Raw genomic sequence first — 17,988 nt, 5'->3', positions numbered from 1 at the left:
GGGGGGGTAGAAAAAGGGGGTAACGATTTTGAGCACAGGGTACTCTACTATGGGAGAGCTTAACGCCGTCCCAGACGCAGAACTTTCAGACAGTGTGCCTGTCCCGGAACAGGCAAGAGATACTAACCGGTAAGGTAATAGATGGCTTAGAGTTTGGTGCGCTGAGAGGCTTAGTGGCAAGTAGCCCACTTACACTCAACACTTTTCTCCCTATGATTGGCCAAATATTTCTAACATATCTTCTTCTAGGTTTTACACAAAATTACAAAAAACACAGCTCTTCACTTCAGGCGCCTTCCTTTTCTCTGAAATTTGAAAAGAAAGTTTTTTTTGTACAGTTGTCACAACATACAAAAAAAATATTTCTGCTTCGGTGTTGGAGAGCGATAATTAAAGTGACCGGAACTTTCTTGGGAAGCAACACGTGCTACTGCTATTGCAACCTTTATTAAACCTAGCAAAATTGCAATTAAGAAACTTGATTTGATTGATATGTTGGTTTTAACGTCCCAGAACCACCATATGATTATGAGAGACGCCGTAGTGGAGGGCTCCGGAAATTTCGACCTCTTGGAGTTCTTTAACGTGCACCCAAATCTGAGCACACGGGCCTACAACATTTCCGCCTCCATCGGAAACGCAGCCGCCGCAGCCGGGATTCGATCCCACAACCTGCTGGTCAGCAGCCGAGTACCTTAGCCACTAGACGACCGCGGCGGGGCGAAGGAAGAAACTTACTGCTCGAAAGTCGCGCCCTCCCGTTGCACCCGCCGATGATGTACAGGGTGTCCTTGTGGACGACCACCTGGGCGCCACTGCGTGGGGTGGACATGGTGACAACCCTGGTCCAGCTATCTGTCGAGGGGTCGTAGCAGTCGACGCTGTCCAGGACACTGTGCCCCGTGAAGCCACCCACGCTGGGCAGGTATCGTAGAACGAAATTGGATGTGCGTCATCGATACACAATAAAAAAACCCAAGAGAAGAACTCTTTTTTCGCGTGTCAGTAAATTACTCTTTTACGACACCAATAACGTCATATTTGCGGTTACAAGACACTTGTTAAGCGACAAAATACACGCAAAAAGAAAATAATTAGGGGACCCTGAAGCTTCAACTCTTAAGAGCTGAACGCGATGGCGATGTCCTCCTGTTCACCCTGAGTGCGTACTTCAAACAGTTAGTGCATGAAAACTTTTCGAACTTGTTACGCACCCAAAGTGTGGCCTTAATTATGGGAATAGGCGCAGAAGTGTGTGTGCCTTGTGATATAGTGTGTATAGCGAACTAGAATTTTCTAGTACTCTATAGTATTTTTTGATTGATTGATATTTGAAGTTTAACGTCCCAAAACTACCATATGATTATGAGAGACGCCGTAATGGAGGGCTCCATAAATTCTAACCACCTGGGGTTCTTTAACATGCACCCAAGTCTGAGCACACGGGCCTACAACATTCCCGCCTCCATCGGAAATGCCTCCGCCGCAGCCGGGATTTCATCCCGCCACCTGCGGGCCAGCAGCCGAGTACCTTAGCCACTAGACCACCGCCGCGGGGATCACTGTAGTAGTAGGTAACCAGCTTCAAACCACGAAGTGATTATGATAACCACGTGTTCTGACGCGAACTGGCAAAAGGCACTTGTAGCACGCATTATTGGTGCAATAGTTCATGTCGTATTGTGAAGCTTGTATACAGTGTACGAGTGTGTTCGTAAAGCATGGAAGATACTTTCAATGTATTTCAAAGCAGATGAAGTTACTGAATGCGAAGCATTTCTTCGCGAACTTCGGCGACATTGAGCGTATCTCTCTATCTATCTATCTAGCCGCCTACGACTTTTAGCTCTCCTGGCCGTTTCAATAACGCTGTCAATACCAAACTTGGTTTGGCATTACATGACTGTATAAAGAACATATATGACTATTCATAACATGAAAATCATGACATGTGTGTCATGAATGTCATGATTTACCTTTCATGGTCCTGCAACTCTTGCGGTGGTTTCGTTCACATGGCATGTTGAAGAACTGGTATGGTAAGGCATGATTGCATGGCGAACACTAGCGACAGACCCTGACATGAAAATCATGACATACGTGTCATTCAATAACATAACTACATGCCATGGTCATGGTGCGTTCGCGGCCGTTTTGCTAGCGTCACATATACCAAACTTGGTGTTACAGTACGTGAATGAATGACGAAGGAATGTGGCTGGTGCAAACGTGATAATCATTAGATGCATGCCATGTAACAACATGACTACATGCCCAGCTCATGATGCACTGGCGGTCGTTTCACTTCCTTCACTAATACCATCTTTGGTAGTACGGGACGTGAATGGATAACGGAGGTATGATACTGGTGCAAACGTGATAAACATGAGGTGTTTGTCATCTAACAACATGACTACATGCTACGCTCATGATGCGCTCGCGGCCGTTTCGCTAGCTTCAGATGTACCAAACTTGGCATTACGCGATGCGAACGGACGACATAAGTAAATGACACATCCAAACATGATCATCACGAAATGCGTGTCATGTAACAACATGACAACATGCCACACTGATGATGCGCTCGCGGCCGTTTCGCTAGCTTCACATGTACCAAACTTGGTACTACGCGACGCGAACGGAGGACATAAGTAAATGACACATCCAAACATGATCATCACGAAATGCGTGTCATGTAACAACATGACAACATGCCATACTGATGATACGCTCGCGGCCGTTTCGCTAGCTTCACATGTACCAAACTTGGTATTACGTGACGCGAACGGACGACATAAGTGAATGACACATCCAAACATGATCATCACGAAATGCGTGTCATGTAACAACATGACAACATGCCACACTGATGATGCGCTCGCAGCTGTTTCGCTAGCTTCACATGTACCAAAATTGGTATTACGCGACGCGAACGGACGACATAAGTAAATGACACATCCAAACATGATCACCACGAAATGCGTGTCATGTAACAACATGACAACATGCCACACCGATGATGCGCTCGCGGCCGTTTCGCTAGCTTCACATGTACCAAACTTCGTATTACGCGACGCGAACGGACGGCATAAGTAAATTACACATCCAAATATGATCACCACGAAATGCGTGTCATGTAACAACATGACAACATGCCACACTGATGATGCGCTCGCGGCCGTTTCGCTAGCTTCACATGTACCAAACTTGGCATTACGCGACGCGAACGGACGACATAAGTAAATGACACATCCAAACATGATCATCACGAAATGCGTGGCATGTAACAACATGACAACATGCCACACTGATGATGCGCTCGCGGCCGTTTCGCTAGCTTCACATGTACCAAACTTGGTATTACGCGACGCGAACGGACGACATAAGTAAATGACACATCCAAACATGATCATCACGAAATGCATATCATGTAGCAACATGACAACATGCCGCACTGATGATGCGCTCGCGACCGTTTCGCTAGCTTCACATCTGCCAAATTTGGTATCAAGTGACGTCAATGGATAACGAAGGTGTGTGACTGGTGCAAGATGCGTGTCATGTGAGAACATGACTGCCACAAGACATGTGAGAACATGACTACATCAAGAAGGTATGTGACTGGTGCAAGATGCATGTCATGTGAGAACATGACTACATGCCACAGTCAAAGCGCCAATACATTTCGACGTGACGCGGTACGCGCGCTCGCCGGCGTTCATTTCGTCGCGTCACGCCAGCGTTGCCACGTTATGCGCCGGCCCTGCCATATACTCGCAGGCACGCGCCGCGCTGCGTTGCTTTGACGCATGCACGTTTCAGCGTGTCCGGCGTCCCTGCGTCACGAAAAGAGGTGGTGGTGGTGGTGGTGGTGGTGGTGGTAAAAAACATTTATTTCAGAAAAAGTCTACTAGAGAGTGCCGACGTGGCCCATCGGCGTGCTAGAGTGGCAAGACCCTATTCCGGGACGCCAGTGGAGCTGGAAGCTGCCCGTGCGCGCTCCACCAAGGAGCGTTGTGCAGCCAAGGTAGAGCAGCCGAGCAGGTGCTCCTCCCAAGCCTCTCTAGTTAGACAACATCCACCACTCATTCATACTCGAAGCAATTTCCAAGCTTGATCTAAGGAAAGCCTTCTATGTCTACGTAATGTCCTTTCTTACAGATCGGAAAGCCGTGATGAAGATTGCAGATATCGATACCGCAGCAATCGAACTAGAAGCAAGGGGCACACCACAAGGGGCAGTGATTTCACCAATGCTGTTCAACATTGCCATGATTGGACTGTCAAAGAAATTATCGAGCATTGAAGGATTGAAGCACAACATCTACGCAGATGACATTAGCATCTGGTGCACAGGTGGAAGCGAGGGGCAGATTGAGAGCGCTCTGCAAGAGGCGATTGACACCGTAGAAGACTACCTTCGCCCTTCCGGGCTCAAGTGCTCCTCGAGTAAGTCAGAACTTTTGCTTTATCGGACTGCACGCCGGGGACCGAAGCCCAGGTGATGGAAGCCGTTAAACCAGATAGACATCTATCTCCGTACAAATCAAGGGGATGCCATCCAGAGGGTCGACTCCATCAAAGTCCTGGGAATGCTGATAGAGTCTACCGGCGCCAACAGCAAATCTATAGCCAAGTTAACTCGGAAAACAGACAGTGCGGTGCACCTCATACGCAGAGTGGCCAACAAAAGAAATGGGATCAAGGAAGAGAACCTCATCAGGTTGATGCATGCGTTTGTTATAAGTCACTTCACATGCGAGGCAGCAATGCACAACTGGTCAAGAGCAGAGTCCGAGACACTGAATGTGCTCCTCAGGAAAATTATCAAGAAGGTCCTGGGCCTAGCCATACATACCAGCACCGAGCGTCTGCTTGAGCTTGGCATACACAACACGCTCGAAGAAATAGCAGAAGCCCAAGAGAGAGCACAGTTTGCAAGGTTATCTACAACAAGGTCGGGGAGAATGATCCTGCAGGAGCTGGGCCAACACCCAACAGCAATCAGACGCAATTACAATGGTATCCCTGACAACATCAGGGAGACTATCACGGTATCTCCTATACCGAGAAACATGCATCCAGAACACAACGTCGGAAGAAGAGTAGCGAGGGCCAGGACTATACTTCGTCAAGTCTCAAACGAGGAACGAGGGGTCGTATTTGTTGACGCGGCTTCCTACGCCAATGGGAAACCGTTTGTGGCAGTGGTAGTCGATGGGGCTAGCCATGTCGTCAACTCAGTGACGGTCAAGACGAAAGACCCAATCATTGCGGAACAGGTGGCCATCGCCTTAGCACTCAAGATGGATAACATTGAAGTCGTCTACAGTGATTCCATGGCAGCACTACGGGCGTTCGCCAAGGGGACGGTCTCTGAACAAACTCTGAGAATACTGCAAGGCAAGAACATAACGCATCATCTTCTGAGTTGGTTCCCAGCTCACCTTTGGCAAATCAACGATTCCCCTCCCAATATCAATGAAGAGCACACGAGGCGGCGCGAGAACTCTCCAACCGCGCCTCCCCGGGGATGCGTTCTACCGGTGAAGGGGATAACCGGGAAATTCTTACAACATATAACGAGCTCACAAAACATTTCTACCTGTCTAGAAGGATTTTCCCTCCACCTCACAAAAATCTAACCCGGCCCCAAGCACTTACATTAAGACTTTTGCAAACCCGGATGTACCCTACTTTGAAAATGTTACACATCATGTACCCTGACCTATACCCAAGTAATCTTTGTCGACATTGTGGGGAAATAGCTTCATTAGAACACATGCTCAGGCAGTGCACCAAATTCGCTCATTTATCGCACATCACCTCTGCCAGATGGGAGGCGGCGATCCGCAGCTCGTCCTTGGCAGATCAGCTCTGGGCTCTCCACCAAGCCCGCGAGGCGGCTGAGGAGCTTGGCATCTTAGTCCGCACGTGGGAGCTGCCCGCCACACAGTTATCTGTCTTTTGGAGGACCAAATAAAAGTTTATCCAATCCAATCTCTAGTTGGGATAGGAAAAGGGGATGAGAAAGGGGCGGGATTAACTGGGCACGATGCTACGACGTGATATGTGTCGGCGAGGACATGACAGGTCGAGCAGGTGCCATTGATTTCCGGCAAAAAGTACCTGGCGACCGCCGGACTGATAAAGGTGTTCGTCTGCAGGCGGCGTAGCAGTCGTTCGTCCGCTTTCTTCAAACCACGTGCGGGGTCCGGGTAGAGGCGGCGCGAAGCCCGGTAATAGGCCAAAATTTCGCGAAAGCGCGTCAGGTTGGTATTGCCAGATTCCATCTCGGGACATGGAGGGGCAACGGCCCGGACAGGAGAAGCGCGGGCAGCGGCATTTGCCGCCTCGTTGCCGGGCAGGCCCGAGTGGCCTGGGGTCTAGACTATACGAATGGGACGAAGGTTAAAGCGCCAAGAGGCTGCCTGTGGTAGGCTAGCCGCCAGTGGGGCAATGGAACCCTTGAGGTACTGAGAACAGGCCGAGCGCAAGTCCATCAGGATGGTGCGTGAGGCAGGGTGAGAGGCGGCCAAAGCTACGGCAACCTCTTCAGCGTGCGTTACTGAGTCTGCTCGAAAGGAGAGGCCATCTACGTGTTTGCCCTCTGTAATCACGGCAGCTGTGAAGTGACCCGAGGGGGAGGGACCCGAGACGTCCACGTAGAAAACACCAGGACGATCGGAGTGTCGCGTATGAAGGGCCACTCCGCGTGCTAGTCTACGGCAGGGATGGAGGTCGGGGTTCATATTATGGGGTAGAGGTTCCACCCATAGCTTTTGACGCCAGAGCTCTGGTACCGGCTGCAGAGGGTCTTGGTCAGATATCGGGTTAAGGCCAAGTCTGTGTAGAAGACGGCGCCCTGAAAGCGTCTGCGACAGTCGATTGATTTGGTTAACGCGATGAGCTTCGCGCATCTCTGCAAAGGTGTTGTGTACCCCCAGAGCCGCGAATCGGCTGTTGGAAGTTGCAATAGGTGGGTCCACAGCGCGTTTGTATACTGAACGAAGAAGGACGTCCAGCTGGTGCTTGTGTCGAGAACGCAGGCGAAGGTAAGGCAAGGCGCAGAGGACTCGACTGGTCACAAACGCGTGGGCCAATCGGAGGGACTGAGACCCGCGGAGGCCGCCGCGCTTGGTAGAAACTCGCCGTATCATGCGGCTCACCTGTTCGCTGGTGCGTCTGAGGCCTGCTATTGTGCCCTTTGGATCCAAGTACGATGTGGGGTGATGGCCAAGAACCCGAATATTTTGCACTGACGAGACGGGCCCGGACGGAAGAAAACTTTGAGGCGGCGGTAGCGGATAGACTGAAAGAAGAGCCGATTTAGCTGGAGAGCACACCAGCCCGCATGAACCTGCGTAGGTGTCGACCAGAAGGGCAGCCTTTTGCAGGCGTTCTTCGCTTTGCGCTAAGGAGCCGGTGTTGGTCCAGATTGTGATATCGTCCGCATATAGTGCGTGTTGTATTCCCTCGACCTCACTTAGAAGAGAGGGGAGGTTCATCATCGCCAAGTTAAAAAGCAGAGGAAACAGGACTGCCCCTTGAGGTGTACCCCGCGTGCCTAATAAGTACGGGCCGTGTTCGGTAGAATTAAGACGAATAAAGGCGGTGCGATGTGATAGAAAGGCGCGGATGTTTAAAGTCTTCTGCCCGCAGTTTGTGGTAGACAGGTTAGTGAGTATAGTGCTGTGTTTGACGTTGTCGAACGCCCCGCGGAGATCAAGAGCGAGCACGGCTTTATCGTTATGGCGCGTAGTAGTCGGCTCTATGATATCGTGTTCAAGCTGGAGCAGGACGTCCTGCGCCGACAGATGCGGGCGAAAGCCAAACATCGTGTCGGCAAAGGTCCTCCTGGCCTCCAAGTAGGCGGAAAGGCGTTCGCGAACCATGGTTTCCATGAGTTTGCCTGCGCAAGACGTAAGTGAGATGGGTCTCAGTGCCTCAATACTAACGGACTTTGCCGATTTGGAAATGAATGTCACGACCGATGTGGTCTATTCCGTTGGAAGCGGAGAGCCGTCCCATATCGAATTTATAAGGTGGAGTAGCGAGAGATGTGCTTGGTCGGGAAGATTTGCCAGAAGCGATACTGTGATTCCGTCGCGTCCAGGGGCCGTGCCCCGTCGCATTTTCGTGAGTGCAAATCGTAAATCAGAAAGCGTGTATGGGGCGTCGAGGTCGGTGTTAGGGGCGCCGGAATACGTATATGCTGGGCCTGCGGGATCAATTGTGCGGCAGATGTAGCGGTCACAAAGTTCTCGCGCGAGTTCATCCATAGTGCCCTGAAAGGCATGCAGAACACGGTGGAGGTGGCGTTGAGTTTCTCCCCTAGTGGTGGAGGGATCGAGAAGGCTTCTAAAGAGTCGCCACGCACTCTTAGAGCTCATCCGGTTTGCAGCCTTCGAACAGGTGTCTGCCCAGTTAGCATCGGAAAGTTGTGCGGAGTATGCGGCCGCCTCTCCAGTGAGCGCCTCAATGCGAGCGCGAAGTTTCCGATTAAGTTTGTTGCGTTTCCAGCGCCTTATGAGCCCGCGGCAAGCGTGCCAAAGATTTAGGAGGTGTGGATCGATTGCAGGAGTCAAATTAGAGGTTGCAAGGGTGCGAGTGTTCGCTCGTTTCATATGGAGAGCGTATGATGCCCACGCTGCATATTCGGTCGAGGAGAGGACGGCGGGGAATGGTTGCATTCTGAACTGAGTCCAATCGGTGAGACGGGCTTGGCCCCAGTGTTGGCGCATTTTCTGCCGCGGTGTGAACGAAATGCGGAGTAAAAAGTGATCGCTGCCTAGAATTTCGCCTAAATTTTCCCATGTTGCATCGCGGATGTGACGGGTGAGGAAGGGGTCGGGGCATGTGTCTCGCGTGACCGAGTTGCCGGAACGTGTGGGTTGTGCCGGATCGGTAAGAAGCGTCAGGCTCAGCGAGGAAATGAGCTCCTTGAGCTCTCTGCCCAGGGCCTTCTCGTAGTGGTAACCCCAGTGAGGGCTGGGGGCATTAAAGTCCCCGACAATCACCAGTGGTTGTCGGGCCGCTATACGCAGCGCCCGATGGAAGAGATGCGCAAACGAAGCCCTCGCAAGGCGAGGGGGACAGTACACGTTTAAGATATGTATTGATGGTTGGCCCCTCCACTGAGACAGCACTGATATCATGCAGTAGTCGTAAGGAAGATGCAGATCGAGGTCAATCTGTATCGCCGTGTAAGCTTTATGCACGAGGAGGCATGTGGTGGTGCCGCCTACATAGGAGCAATATCCAGAAAGGGATGAAGCAGGGCCAGATTCTTGGAGCGCCAAGACGGCCGGCTGAGAGCCAAGTGAGCTGAGGAAAAGGGAAAGATGTGAACGCTTTCGCCTGTTCCCGAAGCCTCCAGGGTTCCACTGTATGATCTCGAATTTAGACGCAATGTTTGAACGGTACGTACGATTGGTAGCCATCGTGACTGTCTTAGGTTTTATATTTGGTCCTCCATGTCCCGCTCGGAATCCTCAGAGGCAGGGAGGGGCACGGACGCCGGATTGTCCGACGGCGGTGTGGTGGTGGCCACCTTACGACGACGCCGTGGGAGCTGTACCCTCACTGCTCACCGAGCAGGAGCGAGAACGCGATGCCTTGGGTTGAAACTGGGTGATTGCCCAGGCTTGAATAGCCTGGGTAACCTCTACTACTATGCGTTGGACCGAGAAGCTGGTGAGGAGGTGATTAGTCGAAGCTTCGACGTGCGTGAGGCGTTCCTCTATGCGCGGGGCGCGCTCTTCGCTAGGGAGAGTTTGTTTAGCGGGCAAGAGAACCTGAGGTGCCCCAGGAGCCTCAAGAGCTTCTGGAGTAGATGTGGTACCGGTTCCGAGTGCTGGAGAACACATGGCTGCTTCAACCGGCAGTTTAATGGGAGTGGACTTAGCGCGAGAACTAAGCTTGGACGTAGCTGGCGTAACCGCCTGGACAGAGGAGGCAATACCGGATGGCCTTGCAGTACACTGTTGTTGGGGTTGAAGTCGCTTATTTAAGAGTTCGAGTTGTTTAGTTAAAAGAGAATTTTGCTTTTGAAGTGCCGCAACTTGCTGGCGAAGGGCCGCAAGTTCGGGAAAAGGAGGATCGACAGAAGGGGGTGAGAGCGGCTTAGAAGCAGCTTTCCCTGCCCAACTGCTCACCTGAGGTACCGCCGCTGGTGCTTCGAGCGGTGGGAATGCTTGAGTGTCGGCGTGGAGTGGTGGAGCTGAATGATGCAGGTTGGTGCTGCTGTCTGGCTGTGACGAACATGAGGCGGTCCCTCGAGGAGATGTTGAGGGCTGCTTGCGTTTCCAATATTTTCGATATTTTGCCGTGCAGCCACTGGTCCCAGTCTCATGGGCGCCGTGGCAGAGGAGGCACTTGGGGTGGCAGTCGTGGGCATTGAGACCTGCAGGTGCGGGGGTTCCACATTTGGTACACTGGGTTGGAGCGGGGTGAGGACACTGAGGTGGTTGATGACCGATGGTACCGCACTTGGTGCAAACAGGGACCGTTTTCTTGAAGGCGCGGATGTACGTCGCCACGCAGTGGTAGAGGAGGAAGCGGGGTAACTTCGTGCCCTCGAAAGTCACCACCGCCGCCGCGGAATCTCCGAGTTTGCGGACCGCGAGGATAGTACCTCGAGGCCAATGGAGTTCTGACTTTATTTTCTTTGGGCTTTCAGCAGGGTTTATGTTGATGACGCCCCTGCATGTATCCCCTGGTGCCTTGGCGTGGCCCCGAACGGGCAGCTGCTGATCCCCCACTTGCAGCTGGAAGTCCCCAAGGAGTCACTGTGCCATAGGCAAAATGGTGGTGCTACAGACCAAGATGCTTTGTTCCCAGATCGGCCACACTTGAATTTGCGTGGTAGTCCGGTCGCCGAGGTAGCTGCGGATGGCGTCGCCTGCGCGATCGGCCGGGACGAATGTGCGTAGCTCGCAGGGAACGCGAGGTTTCACTACTACGATGTAGTCGTCGCAAGAGAGGCGAGGAGCTGGACGCGGACGCCACTTGCGTTGCTTCGCAGGCTGCGAGGACGGAGCAGAGGTAGGCACACCACCGGAGGGATGGCGTGCCGGCGTTCCTTGCAAGGCTGGGGAATGAGGGCCCGCTGTGGCGTCTCGTTGTTGTTGAGACGCAGACTTCGATTTCGCTTGCTTGCGTTGCCACAGTCTCACCATGCCGTCGAGGTATTCGTCTTCTGATGGCATAGTGTTTACGGAGGATGAAATCTCCATGAACAGTACTTGGCTTGAGGTAGGATCATAGCCCGTAACCACGTTAGCGGCCGCCATCGCCGGGCTGAGAACCCTTAGCGAGGCGGCGTTGTAGCCGAGAGTGAAGGACATCCCTCAAGTTGTCAAAACTGGACCAACCTGGACGAAGGTGTTGTCTAGGCGAAGCGAAGAACTTGGCGGTGACGATAAATCCAAGTTTCAGGGGTACCAAGGTGGATGTCCCCAGAAATAGCAGAAAATCTGCGGAGGCGATGTGGAATGCGTCCGTCACCATCGAGCGCTCGCAGCGCCCCCCCCCCCCGAAAAGAGGGAGACGCAGGGTTGTCTGGTTAACGCATCGGTGCGAAATGCAGCATGTCACATTTCGCGCCGGTTGCCAACGAACCGCGCTGACGGACGCTGGTCGCGCCTGGCGTCAGACTATAGAGTGCTCGCGTTTTGCTAGCGTCGCTGTGCCCTGCATGCGCGCGTCAACTCTACATTGGAGTATATTGGGCCTTTTATGATGCGCTCGCATCCGTTTCGCTAGCTCCACACATACCAAATTTGGTGTTCAATGACGTCAATGGATGACGAAAGTTTATGTCTGGTGCAAACATATGATAATCCTGACACGCATGCCATGTAAGAACATGACTACACACCGTGCTCATAGCGTGCTCGCGGCCGTATCGCTAGCTCCGCATATACTAAATTTCCTATTACATGACGTGAACAGATGACGAAGAAAAACGACACATCCAAACATGATAATCATGACACGGAAGTCATGTACGGCATCATTTACCTCCACCTCGTAACGTTGTGCTGATTTTAAAGTGAGATATCAACATTTCTCATTCGTACTTCGTATATCATCTATTCCCACTGTAGGTGGGATCTGTCTTTTTTATTTATTGTATTCCTAAGCAGGCGCGTGGCTGTCATTCTGCTTGTGGACGCCGGTCGGTGCAGACGCAGGATGGAAAACTCGTACCGAGCAGCGAGCGTCTCCCTTCCTTCCAAAGGACTACAGGATTATTCTGCTTTTGTTGCCATTGGGTGAAGCGATGCGTCGAGCAGTATATAGCTCTACATTGCGACGTCAGCGGCCAACCGTATCGCATTTGCGACTTCAGGAAACCTCTTAAAGACTTGGGCGTCATACAGAAAGCAAGTGGCATCGGGGCATATCAGATGTCGCATGTGTGGTTATTGAACATGAAAACCGAGCAAGCCAAGAAAGCGCTGACGGACGCAGGCCTTCTCAAATGTAAAGACCAGGTATGTCCCGTCATTGACCCGACACGGCAAGAGATTAAGATGAGATTTCACTGGCTAGCGTTTCATGCTACAAAATACGCTATTCGACGTGCCTCCTATGAAAACGGCGACGTCAAGGAGGTGACCGATAAACGGTGGAGAGTCGAAGATTTTGAAGGAGTTGAAACGACAACTCGTGTTATACGCATGCAACTATGAGACGGCGCTTCTGTAGATCAACTGCCGCATCGAATGCGTATTGGCAGCAATATGGCACTGGTCGTAGTGCCAGGAAGGCCTCCTTTGTGCTTGCGGTGCCGAAGCATGGGGCACATGTGACGCGATGGCAAAGTTCCAAGGTGCAGCGAATGCCACTCTTTCGGTCATGAGCAGGACGAGTGCAACCATTCGTACGCCCGAGCTGCAGGACGGCAATCTGAGAATCAACTGAGCGAACATCTCGTGGATGAAAAAGAATCAGAACAAGCAACTTTGCCTGCAACATCAAAGAAGCAAACGACATCGGACGACGCGCTGGTGCTGAACAAAAGAAAGAAACTTTCTTCAGCCCCAACGTATGCCTGGAACGTGAGCCGCGAACGCGCTGCATGCCCTACCCTCTGATTTTACCCTCCTCTTTCGGTACGAAGGCGAACGTCTCCGACGGCCGCTCCTGCGAACACAGCAATGCTCTCACAGTTGCCTCCGAGCAGCCATGATGTCACGTGATACAGCGGCATGGTTTTGTCATGTTACTGAGCGGTACGGAGGCGACCGGTCTCACACGGCGACCGGTCGCAACACAAGACAGGAGGCATGGCCTCCGAGATTGCGTCCTGGCAGAAGGCTCCCAATGGAAAAGAGAGCGACGTTCCAGGCATAGTTTTTCTACGAGGCATTTTTCTTGGAGGCGTTGTCAGCCCTTGACACGTAGAGTTAGTGTATATGCTACCGTTACCTAAAGGTAGCATATAGAGTAACTCTATTGACACGAACGCCGAGCGCAAGATGGGATATCCAGTGGCCACTGACTGTACCTAAACGACGAACGAACAGACGCGTCCTGCGCCTGCGATGCACGCCGCGTCGAAGCCGCAAACAACGAGCCCTGAAATGTCACCGTCCCAGGCCAACGCCACTTCGACTCTTCTAAACTCGGCTTCACAGTATTCTTTAGCGAACGAAACACATGAAAATGGAGGTTCGCTTGGTGACCTAGATAGCCCAAGCATGGAACTAGAATTGGCAAAAAGCAGTAGCGACTCGGACGACGGCGCTCAATTAGGAGAAACAGAAGTGAAGTCGGAAGTGCAGTGGAAGGTGGCCAGTGGAGACAAGAAACGAAACGCTGCCCGACAACGGTCGTCGTCGCTCAAACGTGACCATGGCCGCGCAAATTGAAGGTGAACAACGTGGATCCACCCTGGACGACGAGAGCCCAACAAGTGAAAGTGCAGGGCTCTCAGCCTGGACCCGCTCACCGATCTCGTCGCTGAGGGGGTTCGTGAAAGCAGCGACGCTCAACGTACGAGGACTGGCCTCCAGAAAGAAACAGACTCAGATCTACAGATTAGCCATGCACTGAGACCTGAACACTATTGCAGTCCAGAAAACCAAAGTGGAGAGCGTGGACGCCACCGAGAGCCTACTGCAACTTAGAAGTGAGGAAGCTTGGGCTAGTTGGTATGGCATGACGATAGTTATAGCGCGAGAACAAAACGACGACACAGAGACAAGAAGGACACGAAAGACACGAGCGCTAACTTCCAACTGAGTTTATTGCGCAGAGCACCAAAATATATAGAGGAGACACCAACCATGTGATAAAAACCATATGGTACAAAGAGCAGAACATGAGTGAGAGAAAAACAAGGACAAAAAACAAAAGCACAGAAAAACGGCAAAGAAAAATTTATAAGAAAATGAAAGCAGAAAAAAAATTGGCTGCAGCTTCCCTCGGGGGAACACTGAGGAGGATGCGGAGCATATAATTGGTTAACCGGGTGTTAAAGTGCGACTTACTTGGGTCGATGGCTAAATTGGTTAACGTGGTTGTGAAATGGGGTGTTAAATTGCGACTTACTTGGGTCGATGGCTAAATTGTTTAACGTGGTTGTAGGAGGGGGTGTTAAATGAGTGAATACGTACACACGTATGCAAAAGGGCGGCGCTGGTCGAAGGGACGTCGATCATTGTGTTTGTGGATTCGTTGGAATTCATTTCACCGCGACCTTGGACGTCGACGCGCCGTACAAACCAACCGACGAGCGGCAACTGAGCGAGCGAGCGCCGACCTTGAGTATATATACAGCGCGACGGCGCATGCACTGTCAGCTGTCGAATGTTCGAGAAGGGGGAGAAGCGCAACGGCGCATGCGCGCGCGTCAGCTGCCGATGTTCTCGAAGCGCGACGGCGCATGCGCGCGCGTCAGCTGCCGATGTTCTCGAAGCGTGACGGCGCATGCGCGCTACATTATACAGCTAGCGAATGTTCGTGAAGAGGAGAAGCGCACGCGGTGTGTAGAGGAGGAAGGGTGCACAGATGGTGGAGGAGTGAAGCGCGCGCGGTGTGTAGAGGAGGAAGGGATGCACAGATGCCGGAAGAAGGAGGAGGAAGCTTGCGGACAGCGCCGCACTACAAGTCTCGAGTATTAGATGCTCCGCGTCTAAAAGTAAATATAACTACTTGCGCGCACCGAAACCTTCGAGGAACCTGAGTTCCTTCTCGGACAGAGCCACGGGGGGGGGGGGGGGGGTGCGCCCCCCCCCCCCATTTTATAAGAAATTAAAACACGAACTAGCACCAATCCTAAAAGCGGTTTTTAACGAAGCTTTAGACATAAAGGTTCTGCCGTCTTCTCTTCTGCTATCTCATATACCATAATTCCAAAAACTGAAGACGCAATTAAATTATGTGAAGTGAAGACGTACAGGCCAATCAGTTTATCAAAAACGACTACAAGATTTTGATGAATGTGTTAGCAAGGAGACTGCACACAGTTATAATAACATTTTAGGTGACCACCAGACATGTGGAATTAAAGGGCGCACTATAGTCACATTCACAAGGCACGAAGTGTATTGGAGTGCTGTGATACAACAAGCGATCACGTCGCGATTATCCAGATAGATTTAGAAAAAGCATTTGAGCGAGTACCCCACGAAATTAGTTTTTTTCTTTTGTTAGGCTATGTCAATGTTGGTAACGTAATTCGCGATACACGTCCTGATTTTCATGTAAGGGTCTGTTGCTTGTTTTCGCCATGCAATCATGTAATACCATACCAGTTTTGCAACATGCCCTCTGAAGGAAACCACAGCAAGAACTGCAGGACCATGAAATGTAAATCATGACATTCACGACATGCATGTCATGGTTGTCATGTTATGATTAGCCAAATATGGCCTTCATACAGTTATGTTATGCCATATAGTTTAGCATCGATACCATTATCGAAACAGCCGGGAGAGATAAATGTCGTAGGCGGATGGATGGACGGACGAATTGATGGATGGATGGATGGATGGATGGATGGATGGATGGATGGATGGATGGATGGATGGATGGATGGACGGACGGACGGACGGACGGACGGACAGACAGACAGACAGACAGACAGACAGACAGACAGACAGACAGACAGACAGACAGACAGACAGACAGACAGACAGACAGACAGATAGATAGTTAGATAGATAGATAGATAGATAGACAGACAGACAGACAGACAGACAGACAGACAGACAAAAAGCAGATAGATAGATAGATAGATAGATAGATAGATAGATAGATAGATAGATAGATAGATAGATAGATAGATAGATAGATAGATAGATAGATAGATAGATAGATAGATAGATAGATAGATAGATAGATAGATAGATAGATAGATAGATAGATAGATAGATAGATAGATAGATAGATAGATAGATAGATAGATAGATAGATAGATAGATAGATAGATAGATAGATAGATAGATAGATAGATAGATAGATAGATAGATACGCTCAAAGTCGCCGAAGTTTGCTAAGAAATGCTTCGGATTTAAAAGCCAATCTCGCAGATTTTTTTGTTGACTGCCCACATCATTGTGCTCAGTAACATGACGTTGAAAATAAAAACCGAGCTGAACGGATCATCCGAAATACTTCGTCGAGACAACGTGAGTAAAATACTAAAATACGTTGAAATGCGTGGCGTCGCTATGGGAGATACTGGAAGCAAACTGAAAGATGAAACATATGACATTGATCTTTTAATGTATCAATAAAGTTGTGGTGGTGAAATTGAGCGTTCTAGAATTCCTACATTGAAACTGGTCGGTCCGCAATAATTTATTGTTTCACTTTAGTGTCCCTTCAGCACAATTACCGCTACTCGTAACAAAAAACATCTTGGGCAGCCTATACAGCGCTAATTAGAGGACGATGAAAACTAAACATATACAAACTAGACACAAGTAACGGGATAGCCACCATGATCTATCCAGACAGCACCGTATCAGTGACACGAAATATTTTGGCAGATTAGTGGCAACACATTGTAAGGTGTGCGGGTCGATGGCGTATACTTTCATGTCAACCGAATAGTCAGTTAGCTTTGCTTCATTTTTTCGCACTTGTACGTACTCGCGTATCATAACACGACACAGTTTTTTTTTTTTTTTTGGCTCGAGATAGCCACCTCATGTCGTGATGAATCTCATCTCCAAAGTTGATGTTGGCTCTGACCTCCGCGTTCGAATCGAAATTACGGCCAATATGAATCGATGGTGCGAACGTAAGTGTTTGCGTTACCTGGCGCTAAATTGTCCTGTTTCATATCCATCAGTACTGTAGTACATCATGTTCACTTTTGAGTAGGCAAACAATGTTACATGTTATTGCTTGTCAAATACTCAACGCGGCGTCTTTTTTTTTTTTCGTCTACATTCACCTACACCCGTTTAAGTAACCTATACATCATACCCTTTATATGTCAGTCGCTTCGTGTCGCTTGTCGTTCGCATATTCCAAATGGTCGCCCAACCGGTGCCAGTCATTGGTGTGATTAATCCTTGCCACTTCAGACTCCACAGATCAGTTTAATTATAATTGTTGTAGTTTTACGCTATAGAGCCACTGTATGATTATGCAACACGTACGGTGGAAGGTCCGGGGAAGAACGACCCCGTGCGGTTCTTCAACGTGCACCTCAATCTGCGCTGTCTGGCTATCCAGCATTTCGTCTGCATTATTACGCGACCGCCGCGCCCGGAATCGAACCTGCGACCTTCAGATTAACGTCCAGCACCGAAACCACCATGCGCTGCGGTGGAAGCCGCAAAGCAGTTTGAAATCCGGAAACGACCTTACATGTAGATGCGGCCACAAGCTGCTCCGGCGCTGGCGTCGCTGCGCGCTTGGATCATGTTCGCAATCATGGACCAGCGGTTGTTCTTTACGTCATACCGTTCGGCCGTGATGGTGCGCGTTTCCCCGGTGAAGCCGCCCATGGCATAGATGTAG

General features: G+C 50.6%; 1 protein-coding gene across 1 annotated transcript in view; it reads right to left on the bottom strand.

The window, feature by feature from the left end:
- The window catches only part of LOC119168269 (kelch-like protein 10), a 56,960-nt gene that overhangs the window by 25,465 nt on the left and 13,507 nt on the right, over positions 1-17,988 (bottom strand). The window contains exon 7 of the mRNA XM_075867200.1: positions 739-917. Within this exon, the coding sequence (XP_075723315.1) occupies positions 739-917 (179 nt within the window). The remainder of the gene's footprint in view (positions 1-738; positions 918-17,988) is intronic.

Source organism: Rhipicephalus microplus, chromosome 6 (assembly GCF_043290135.1).
Source record: "Rhipicephalus microplus isolate Deutch F79 chromosome 6, USDA_Rmic, whole genome shotgun sequence".
Taxonomy (NCBI): Eukaryota; Metazoa; Arthropoda; class Arachnida; order Ixodida; family Ixodidae; genus Rhipicephalus; species Rhipicephalus microplus.
Note: the sequence above shows the minus strand (reverse complement) of the source record. Positions and strands in the feature narration are given on the sequence as shown.